Below are 12,196 nucleotides of genomic sequence, written 5' to 3'. Positions count from 1 at the left end.
AGCAATCTGCGACACGAAATCAAATATAATCAAGCAATCTACGACACATAAGCAAGCAAGTCTGTCACGTCACCATGTGGCAGGCTAAGGTTGAATCTGCTCCTAAATCTAACGGCCGTCCTTAGTGGTACAATGTCATCTTAAATGGTATTGTCATTTTAACACTATTCACGTTTATGCACTAAACCTGATTTTGTGAATATGCACGGACCTCAATCAGATCATTCGGAAGCTGCAATAAGGTTTGCGAGAGATGTCTAAATGAAAAGTTTGGCCACAAACTTATTTAATAAGAATGGTTATTTTGAGATACGTGGTTACAAAATAACGACGGGTCCAATAATCATCGTCGGATCGAACTATACTATAAATCTAAGAGATATTTAAATAATTATTTCTCAAAAATGTACAATCAATACCATCAAAAATTTAATACTATTAACTTTGTATAATGATAACCATGTAAGTTACATTTACATTTGTGTATTAAACAAAATTACAAAAGTAAATATTGAAGGATCGAATATTATTTTCTTATTAGTTTTTGAGGATCAGAATTTGCATAAAATGTTAAATCCGTATGAAAAAATATGGCTACAAATTAAAAAAAACATTTTTCTGGCCATACTGATATTGAACCCCCCATGAATATGACTATAATAATAATCTAGTTTCTGAAAGCGTGTTCAATTTTTTAACATTCTTAACTCCCCCTTAATTACTTGTATTACTTTTTTATTAGAACTTTAGTAACAACATAAATATTATATACAGTAATTATAAATGAAAAAAGTTAATGAGTACAACTTATATAGTTTTTAGAAATTTTAATATAGTTATATAAACAAATCAATGATACACAAATATTAATCATAATTCATACAACCTACACCTAAAACTCATATCAAGTTGGTAGGATGGCTATTGGGCCATAATTTTAAAAATATAAAGGAAAATTTAAGCCCAATTACAAAATACTCATATTTTCAAAGAAAACACAAAAGTGAAGGTGGCCGTTGGCAGACCAGTGGAGCTGTGGGGAGTATAAATTAATACTCCTTCCGTCCGCCATTTATAATCTCCTGACTGTACACGAGTTTTAACAAATTGTTTAACGTTGTAAAGAAAAAAATGAAAATGAGTTACTGGAATGTAGGCCCCACTTTTATATGGATTCATTTATCCGAAATGGCAAAATGAAAATATAAATCGCGGATAGAGGAAGTATATATAAAAATAGGATCTGCATTTGAATAACTTTTTCACTCATTTATTTATAAGGTCAAATAATTTTTTAAAACTCTTGGTGAGGTAAAACGTAAACTACTCTTCACGTCCCTAAAAATTTGTCACTTGTTTCTATTTATATTCATCCCGAAAAATTTGTCACCTTTCACTTTTACTATTTTGACAGTTGACCTCATATTCTACTAATTCATTCTCACTAATATTTTATTATAAAGCTAATATATAAAAGTATGACCCACATTCCACTAACTGTTTTAACTCACTTTCTATTACATATCTTAAAACCCGTTTTCGAGTCATATGTTAACAAATTATTGGGGACGGAAGGAGTATCCTTTATTCATGATTGGAGGGAGTATGATTTTAAAACCATGCGGAAGTATTTAGCTACTTATGTTCATAGGAATTCTAGCAAAGTATATTTGGTAGAAAACAATAAAAACATGAGCAACTAGGAGAAATGGATGTCACGGAGAAGAGCTGGACGGATGAAAGTCTTCAAATCGATGATATAAGTCATAAGGAAGTCTTCCTCTTGCTCTAGGACAGATTTTCAGTGTTTTGAGCGTGAATAGATGTGTTTGGAGTCGTGTTTGAGGCCATTAAATAGATAGAAATTCGAAACAGAGTCGAATTTGTCTGTGTATGTTCCAGCGGGTCGGTGACTAGTTTCTGGAAAAGTGCACTTTTCGGCGAGTCGCTGGAACTGCGCAGCTCATGTGCAGTTTTCATAAAATGGCCATAACATACTTTATCGAACTTCGATTAACATGTACAAGGAACACACACGAGGATTTTTAGAAGATAAAGAGAATGGCGGTTGGATTACTTTTGACATTCTGACTTCCTTCACTTGTCCACCGTGGTGTTTTTGGCTTGTTTCACGTGTTTTCTTACATATCTCACACAAAATGGTCAAAATAACATAATATAGTGAATATAATATATTAATGCCCTTTTAACGAAAAAATATACATAAAAATTATGCAATTCCTAACTCTAAACACGTGCAAAATCCAAGCTTATCACCTAGGTGTTAGCTTTGTTAATTGAGTTTAAAACCTTTTTTGTTAGTCAGTTTTTCATTAGATTTTCGGTTTCATGTATGCCATCTCTTGAGTTCGATTAAGTGAATAAGATCTCTCTTTCACGAAGTTCCATTCTCATCTTTGGTCACACGATTGCAGCTCAAACGTTTCAAGTATTTTAAACTAGTCGTTGACAATTAAAACAGCTATGCTAATGAACTTCTCTGGCATACCTCTAATATATTCTCTTCATCTCCCATTAATTGGCACCAATTTCCTTTTTTATTCGCTCTTAATTAATTGACACTCTTATTTTTTACTACTGTTGGTGATGAACCACACATTCCATTAACTCATTTTATTCTATAAAATTATTATATAAAAGCAAGATACAAATTTTACTAACTTTTTTCACTCACGCTATATTTCGTAAAATTCGTGCTAAGTTAAACAGCGTCAATTAATGAAGAACAGAGAGACTCCGTAATATATAGCCGTTCTTCTAATTGTTGGGGGTCCTATGGACCGCTGCCATTTGCCAGTGCACCTCACTCTAATTACATGAGTGAGAATACCAATTACATGCATTTTTTTACCACAAAACCTTGGTGTTATTAATTCAGAGACCTGAAATTTAGTGATGGTGTTGGTTGTTGCGGCAGCATCAGGGTGTAGATCAAATTGCGTTGATCACTCTCCAACCACATCAATAAATATGTTTTATACTTTTATATATCCTTTCCCTATCATAAAAATAGATATTTTTAAAATGACATAAATTTTAATATACAATTGATAAAATATGAGAAAGAAGAAAAATGTTAATAAATTATTAATAGTAGAATGAGACTCACTTCATTAAAGATAAATGAATTATTAGGACAAACCAAAATAGAAAGAATATCTAATTTTATGTGAAAAAAATGACACATCACGAAGATAAAAACTTAAAGTTGCTTTATTTGAGAATTGACAAGTGAATATACTATATGGTAGATCTCGATGTATTAAAAAAACACAGCACTATAGTATAGTACCACTTACATCACTTATTTCTTATTATCTCCATTCTAACCCGCTCTCATTCAATGTATACCTTGAACCAAATACATCATCAAAAATACACAAGCAAATTAAATACTAGTAGTACAATAGTTTTTCCCTCTACACTTTTTGGGGTGCTTGGATGCAGCTTCTACTCTTGCAGTCGCTTATAAACTTGCAAGAGGGGAACACATCTCAAGAAACTTTTTTTTTATTCTAAGAATATTGCGATTAATAATAAATATTCAAAATAATTAGCGCCAGCACTCCGGTGTAAGGGAATGGTCCCTTTTATAGTCCTTGCAATAGTCATATACCAAATAGTGACTTTGCACCCATTGCATAGCCCTGGCTTGTTGCCCGGTTAAACGGCTCGACCAGTACGGGAATCCGGAGACAGGGCGGCAGCGGGGCGGGGAGTAGGCGGTGCAGCCGGTGGCCTTGAAGTTGGTGAATCTTCCGACAAAGGGCTGGTAGCGGTAATCGGCCTTGTATTTTCCATTCTCTGTGGCCCAAGATGATGCATCCCATATCGATCCATAAACCCACATTGGCCTTAGTGGAAATGTTGTTGCACTCTTTCTTGGATACCTCCTTATTGGTACATCATCCACAAAAAATCTGAAATTTCATTCCAACCAAATAATGTAGATTACATTATTATATATTGTGTTATTGTAAATGCCAATTGGACCTGGACAATGATTTGGAGTATTGCTATTGAAGAATGTCGCATGGATCTTGTGATAGTAGATAGCTTTTTTTGATGTTTTTCATATTGTTATGGGCTAGCATTTATTGTTGAATGGAAGTTCTAGGTGAGGTTGGCAATAAATCAATCATAGCAAATACTCACTCTCGTCTTAAGAGTCGTATTTGGTTTGGGTACAAAATTTAAGAAATGTAAATAAAGTAGGTTGAATGAATGTTGGTTCCACTTATACATATTAATTTTATAATAAAACTTGAGTGGAATAAGTTGGTGAAATGTGATGCCTACTTAACATTTATGGTAAAAAAGTGAAATAAGACTCTTAATGTGGAACAAACCGAAATAACAAAATAGGATTCTTATTGTGAGACGAAGGGAGTAGAAAATTACACTCCCAATTTTTATGTGGTCACTCCCAAGATTAGTATGGTTAGGAAAAATCTAGTGGTTCGTACTAGTGTGTTCAGTCAATCATAATTGTAGAAATAAAGATATAAAAGAAGAGATAGAATATTGCTGCAATTATAATTGAGTGGACACATAAGTGTCAGTATGTCCGGGCCATTAAATTTTTACTACTTCGTTGTGACCAACTTCGATATTTAAATACTTACGTGATTTCTTTAGGAGTCCATAGGATGGCATAATGATGAAAATCTTGAGTGGGATCGAACCATAAATGAAATTTCATCTCTCTCCCAACGATTCTTCCATCCCCACTTCCTCTCACATAGACATTAGTTTGAAGAGTATAAGGCTTCCCAAATGTTGTCCCAAGAAACTCGATGTCCACCTCATCGTGGAAGCCCGGGTGAGCTTCACTGTTGGAAAGCTGCATAATTCATGTTATTATCAAGGTTTAGCCTCATAAAAATAGGGAATCAAGATTAGTTACTAGTTAAATTCGGTGAATTTAACTTGTTTCACTAAATGTAGTTTCGGTATTTACAATGCCACTTAAGTTTTATGCTGTCATACATTCCCTTTTTTTTTAAAAAAAAACACAAAATCTTACGTAGAAAGCTGTAATAACTCCGGCTGTATAACCACGCTGTAGTTTAATGGAGGCTCCAAAGTAACCGGAACGAAATGGTTTGACGGACTTAAACCCACTTCCTAAGCACCATCCAAAACCAATAAGAATTAGACAATGATTTTACTTTACTAAAATAAGTTGGTACATTACATGAAGCAGAGACAATAACATTAATGCTTGTTTGGACTGTTTTGTATAAGATGAGGCACCTGTTAGGCACTTAAAAGCCCATTTTTATATTAAAGCCCATCTTACTCTAATTATCTTGTGTTATCTTATCAAACACTTGGCATATATTGCAAGTAAAACAAAAGAAGTTGAAGGAACCAACCCGAGTTTCTATCGAGCCAAATGGTGACACCGTTATTGTCCGCATTCTGGTGAGCCGGGCCCCATAGATTCCTATAACCTTGATAGAAGGTCATGGTGCGATACCGGGAGCTAGGGTAGTAGCCCGGAGAGGGAGGCCATTGAGCTGCATTGGCAAGAGTGGAAATGAGGGAGATGATGAGCGCAAGTGGAAGAAATGGAGATGCCATGGCAATAGGAGATGATTCAAATCAATGGCAGGGTAATTGATTGTTTGGAGTTATAAATGTGGGGATGGGGAGGGAGTATGGTGTATTAATAATGGAAAATGGTAGGGCCAAATGGAGAAGTCAGTGATTTTGGGTTTTGGTGCCAGAGTAACTCAGACTGCTAGTCTTTGCCATAGGTGTAATTTTGTGGTGATGAATTACTTACATTTTTCAGGCAATTTAGCTAGGCCAAAATGTCCAATTATTTGTGGATCTACATAGGAGAATTGTAGCCCCTATTCTATGATTGGGGTAGTACTACTACTAGTGCACACGGTGAGTTTCGCTTCGGCCCTTTTTTACTGCTCCTCTCATCGATAGCATCATTGCTACTCTATTACCACCGACTCACAAATGGGTGGGGATCCTCTGCTGTGCCGAAAAGCACTGCAGCCCTTGCTGCCTCACCCAAAAAATAAAATAATCAAATAAATAAAAATAAATTTAATTAAATAAATATATATTATTTTAATGTTTTGTGTGAGGCAGCAGGGGCTGCTGTGCTTTTCAGCACAGCAGAGGATCCCCTCCCCTCACAAATTTGTTGTTAAAAGAGCATGCACAACTGTGGCCCCGCGTCCGTTCGCGCCTCTGGCAAGGACGAGGCTCGCTGCCGCAGCGCCGTACCAGCGAGCAGGACACGTGGCGAACGGCTTTGAATATATATTTTTTATTAAAAATCAGTTTTTAATTAAAAAACCGATTAAAAATTAAAAAAAAAATTCACTTCCCAAAAAAATATATCCGTTTATTACCGTTTTTTACCACTTTTTATTTTTTTTTTATTTTTCCCCCCAAAAATACACACTTTCATCAATAAATACCCCCACTTTCACACCCAAAAATTCACATCAAACTACACAATTCTCATATTCATTCTCTCATATCCATTCTCATCTTCATTCTCTCATATCTATTCTCAATCTTTCTTCCACCCTACAACATAACAATGTCCGACCAAGGTGATGATCACCCGCCCTCTCACGGTTGGAACGCCGAATGGTTCTGTTCACAACTGTTTCCTAGTCCAGAAATGGAATATTCGGCCCCTCCTCAAACCCAAAGTTCGGGCGTTCCGGGTGGCTACCGGTCATACCTAATCGACGATCAAGGTGCCTCCGAAGGGCGATACGGGTGGACACCGGAGCCTAGGCCGACCGCCCCCTCCCAAACTCCGACTCCTCCTACTCGCGGTAACCGCACACCGTACACTCCGGCGGAGATGGATAAATTGTTCAAGGCGTACTTGGAAATCTCCGAAGATGCGGTGGTTGGCACGAACTAATCCGGCGAGCACTTTTGGTGGCGCGTCGCTCACCGGTACAACGAAAACCTCACTGCCGCGCGAGCACCTACCAATCCGGCAACGCCATCGGCCGAGCCAACGATGAAATTGGCAAGTTCAATGGTTATTTCCTCCAGGAACAACGGAATGTCGGGAGCGGCCGGAGCGAGGTCGACATCATCACTGCCGCGCTGAGCACCTACCAATCCATGAACTGCAAGTCGTTCAAGTACCTCAACGTTTGGCAGGATACGCGGATGCACCCGAAGTATATGGGAGGCGTAGCATCCTCCTCTAGCTGCTCCTCCAAACGGTCAAGGTCGGTATCCCTATCCAACGCCGGCTCCGAAGAAGTGGCTAGCCAACTCGCCGGAGCTAACTTGGGTAGCCCCGACGCCGGACCAAGCGGTTCCCAACGCTGACCGCAAGGAAGGAAGAAGGCGGCGGTCAACCGCCGTCGCGCCGAACCTGCTCCCTATGCGCCACCTCCACCCCCGAACAACTCGCTGTGGATGCTCTTAGGCCAACTCAATATGGCCGATAGGTCAACTATGACCCCCACGCAACTTCAAACGCACGAGGCCATGATATTGGGTCTCCAAAAACAATTGGAGTTAGTGCCGCCGGATCAGTAGTCTTCCACGGGTAATATTACCCAATAATTATGTAATTTTTAATTTTTAGGAGTTTAATTATGTAATTTTTAATTTTTAAGAGTTTAATAATGTAATTTTTAATTTTTAGGATTTTAATTATGTCTTTTTTATTTTATTTGTAATTTGTAATATTTATTGTGGTTTTTTATAGAATTTTAATATTATGGAAATATTTTTGTTTAATTGAATTTTAAATTGAATTGTGCTCGTCCTTGCGGAAGAGCACAGCTGTGGGTGTTGTGCTTTTGCCAGAGAGCAAGCAGGAATAGTGTGATACGAGCGTTATCTAGTTTAGATATTATAGGGATTTAGCATATCTTCTTTTATTATTTTGTTTAGATATTATAGGGATTTAGCATATCTTTTTGTATCCACACATATTATAAATATGTGTGGAGTCTTCCATAATATTCAGTCGATCAATATATGAATTTATTCAATTGGCTCATTATCGTGTGCTTCAAGAAACTATCATCAACGCTGCCGACGAGAACCTCTCTCGCGCCCAGCACCCCCCCTTGACCGACGTCATCGCCGACCCAAACCACTTCGGCGCTCGACCACTACGGTCTCTGTTTCTTGATTGTGAGGATTCCGACAGTTAAGGAAAGGCATTCCTTAACAACTGGTGCTTTCATTGAGAGCTCACCCTCCCACCATCTCGAACCGAAGCTACACCGCTGCCCGACAGAAACCATTCCGTGCACAGCAACTGCTTTGGTTGCCTATCCGCCAGATTTATCTCTTCATAGTTGTTCTCCGTTCTACCGAACGTTAGGGATTCAGGTCCTTAACAACTTAGTTTTTAAGGAATGCCTTTCCTTAACGGTCGGAATCCTCACAATCAAGAAACAGAGACCGTAGTCGTCGAGCGCCCAAGAGGTTTGGGTCGGCGATGACGTCGGTCGAGGGGGGGTGCTGGGCGCGAGAGAGGTTCTCGTCGGCAGCGTTGATGATAGTTTCTTGAAGCACACGATAATGAGCAAATTGAATAAATTCATATATTGATCGACTGAATATTATGGAAGACTCCACACATATTTATAATATGTGTGGATACAAAAAGATATGCTAAATCCCTATAATATCTAAACAAAATAATAAAAGAAGATATGCTAAATTCCTATAATATCTAAACTAGATAACGCTCGTATCAACTCCCCCACGGTTAAAATCCACCTTGTCCTCAAGGTGGAAACCACGAAGCAATGAAGAGTTGAAAGAAACAGCTTTGGCAATTTATCTCCTCCGGGATCAAATGTAAACGTGCACGGTCGTTGTTTCAATCTCCAATAACCTACTATTGAATAATCGATGTAAACATCCTCAATGAATATCCTCATGATCGTAACATGAAATGGCTTGTTTTCAAGTTCCCCCATCCTCTTCACACCCATAGGAGAGTATATGGACTTGTCTTTCAACCCATTAACCGTATCTTCGCCAGCATCTTGTAGCTCATCGTTGTACTGATTATGGAGCTTCTCTGGTATTGAAGGAGACACGAGGGACCATGTATCTGTATTCACTCCCTTCACAGATGTCTTTGTTAGACAACCATCAAAATCAAATGTTGCAATTTTACTTAAATCATGAAGACCATCATCGTCATCAATTTTATCCACCTCTATAGCTTGTACTTCTGCATCTACTAATTTCTTCTCATTGTGCCGCAAGGCAACTTGATTCAACACTTTTGAATCACCCTCAATTCCCAAGTATTTCTCTTCACAAGAAACAAGCTTCGTAGCGGAGCGGAGGCTCGGGGGACGCAGGCAGGAGGGCGGGCGTTGGAGCAGGGGCTGCTTCACAGTAGTAGGCAATTCGAGGCAGGCCTCAGCTTGACGGGAGGTGAGTCATAGGATGGCCGCAGGATGGCGGTCGTTGCTGATCCATGTACAGCGGCGGGGGCGGTGCAGCAGCAGGGACTGGCGGCGCTGCTGCGCGGAGGTGACTTGGCTGTGGTTGTTGGTCGAGCACGTGCTGCAGTGGTGGCTTCTGGTCGAGAACGAGCTGTGGATGTGTGGGGGTACGGGGGCTTGGGAATGTGGTGTGCCTCGATCCGGAATAGAAGTCCACATAGTGTTGTTGTTCGGACTCGTCCATCCCCAGGTGGTCGAAATAATAATCGACCCTTGAAATCCAATTCGCCGCGTCTGATTCGTCGAAGTGGGGAGCCTTCATGGAAAGCTCTTTCGGTCTCTCCGTCCTGTGGGTACCGTAATCTTTCCGAGGGAGGGGTGAGTCCCAAGACGTCGGGTGGCGGTACCCCCGACAACTCGTGTCGACATCCCCCAGATATCGGTCCCGCGGCCTGTCCCAGCACGTGCGGTGCCGAGGCTCGGGGCAATCGTGGTACGACGCCCGATGAACGTTCTGCTGCGGAAAACGGTCGTCGGCCAATGTAATGCACGGGCAGCGCCTCGTCGACGACGGATATCCCCACCACGGTCGCGTCGTCCGTGGATGAAAGGCCGATGGACATCGTCGTCTGCCGCCCAAGAGTCGCGCGGGGAGTGATACCCATCGTCATCAAGTTCGTCCGGCGCTTCCAACTTCTCCAGCCTGAGTTCCATTCTGTCAAATCGCGCCAAGATCTTCTCCAACCTGGTGGAGGAAATCGCGGCTGGAAATCGCTCCGCGGATATCGCGGCTGATCGTCGCCGCGTGAAGCCCTTGTGGACGCGCGGCGCGAAGAGTTTCCGATCAGGACTTGCGCATTGCCTCCGGTGAGGAGCCCCGTCGGCGGTATACGTTCATCCGATCCAGCCATGGTGAGTACGCAATGAAAGCAACAGTTGTTAAGGACCTGAATCCCTAACGTTCGGTAGAACAAAGAACAACTATGAAGAGATAAATCCGGCGGATAGGTGGGTCTCGACAACCAAAGCAGTTGCTGTGCGCGGAATGGTTTCCGTCGGGCAACGGTGTAGCTTCGGTTCGAGATGGTGGGAGGGTGAGCCCTCAATGAAAGCACCAGTTGTTAAGGAATGCCTTTCCTTAACGGTCAGAATCCTCACAATCAAGAAACAGAGACCGTAGTCGTCGAGTGCCCAAGAGGTTTGGGTCGGCGATGACGTCGGTCGAGGGGGGGTGCTGGGCGCGAGAGAGGTTCTCATCGGCAGCATTGATGATAGTTTCTTGAAGCACACGATAATGAGCCAATTGAATAAATTCATATATTGATCGACTGAATATTATAGAAGACTCCACACATATTTATAATATGTGTGAATACAAAAAGATATGTTAAATCCCTATAATATCTAAATAAAATAATAAAAGAATATATGCTAAATCCCTATGATATCTAAACTAGATAACACTCGTATCATAGTGGCGCCGGGCCCACAACCGTGCTCACTGGCAAGAGCACGGTTATGGATGCTCTAAGTTCAAATCACAATTATGCCTTCTATCACTCTCCCATCCGGGCCCACAACCGTGCTCACTGGCAAGAGCACGGTTATGAATGCTCTAAGTTCAAATCACAATTATGCCTTCTATCACTCTCCCATTCTTTAAACTTTTATTTCCTACTTTGCTCTTTCTTCATTTAACTAATTAACTATTCTCATGCCAAAAAGAAACATTATCACTTAAAAAGGAACGAAGTGGTACTACTGATCACTAGCCACGACCACATTGGTGGGGTCTGAAAATTTAAGGCGGTGAGGGATGGTAACAAAGGCCGAGGACTTTGTTTACCTAAAAAATAAAAATTATTTTAACTTATACTAGCAAATTTTCTTTCATGGAGTAGGGACAAGAGTATCTTAATATTGAGTTTGAAGATATGATTTGATTTTCTGTCTGATTTTTCCGGAGATTTATATTTTGGACGGTGATTTTCAACTGCAATTTAGTTCAAGTACACACATATATACAATGCAATATGCCTAATTACATTCATGCTTGTTTTTCTATATAAATAGTTTTTCAAGTTACCAATTATTTTCATTTGAGAGTTTCACAAGAAATAACCGATTATAACCAAGCAAACCCACATTAAAAATGCACTTGACTTGCACTGTTTATAATTCATATACTTACTTTTTCATTCATCACCTTATATCGATGACCAAGAACAATGACAATGTACTTCCTTCAACATTATTCGTCAATCTCATTATTATTTTTAATCTTTTTATTGAATTTTAAAAATGAGAAATGAGAATCATGAATATCATTGAGTACACAATTGAAATAAAAATTTTATACAATAATAAAACTATCACTACATTAAAGAATTTTAATTTAGCCTCCAAACCTTTCAAAAACTAGAGTGCTTTTGTGATGAGTATGTTTGATGTGGATTTGGTGCTGAATTTTGTTCATATACTTACCATTCAGCAATCCAATGTTTTATATCTCTCGATTGTTTGGGACCAAAGATTAGGCCATCAGCATTTGTTTCTTTTTTTTCATATTGTTTGTTTATTTATTTTCCAATGTGCCAACTCTATAGCAGATATTATTTGAGGTTTTAGTGCTTCAGTTTTTCTTCTTGTAAATTATATATATACAAATATACGTCCGTTATTATTGAATTAATTAAAGTACATACAAAGCAAACGTTTTCTTTTTTTCTTTCTTTACACATGTATTT

At 39.5% G+C, this 12,196-nt stretch overlaps 1 protein-coding gene across 1 annotated transcript; it reads right to left on the bottom strand.

Moving 5' to 3' along the window:
• Positions 1-3,214: 3,214 nt before the first annotated feature.
• LOC121798326 (probable xyloglucan endotransglucosylase/hydrolase protein 32) lies at positions 3,215-5,799 on the bottom strand. The gene is made up of 4 exons (XM_042197266.1): positions 5,400-5,799; positions 5,048-5,148; positions 4,647-4,864; positions 3,215-3,941 (listed from the first exon to the last, which is right to left on the bottom strand). The coding sequence occupies exons 1-4, from the start codon at positions 5,605-5,607 to the stop codon at positions 3,575-3,577; spliced, it is 894 nt and encodes a 297-aa protein (XP_042053200.1). The 5' UTR covers positions 5,608-5,799; the 3' UTR covers positions 3,215-3,574.
• Between the last annotated feature and the right edge of the window lie 6,397 nt (positions 5,800-12,196).

Source organism: Salvia splendens, chromosome 4, assembly GCF_004379255.2.
Source record: "Salvia splendens isolate huo1 chromosome 4, SspV2, whole genome shotgun sequence".
In the NCBI taxonomy this organism is placed as follows: domain Eukaryota; kingdom Viridiplantae; phylum Streptophyta; class Magnoliopsida; order Lamiales; family Lamiaceae; genus Salvia; species Salvia splendens.
The sequence above is the reverse complement of the archived record's forward strand: the minus strand, read 5'-3'. Positions and strand labels throughout refer to the sequence as shown.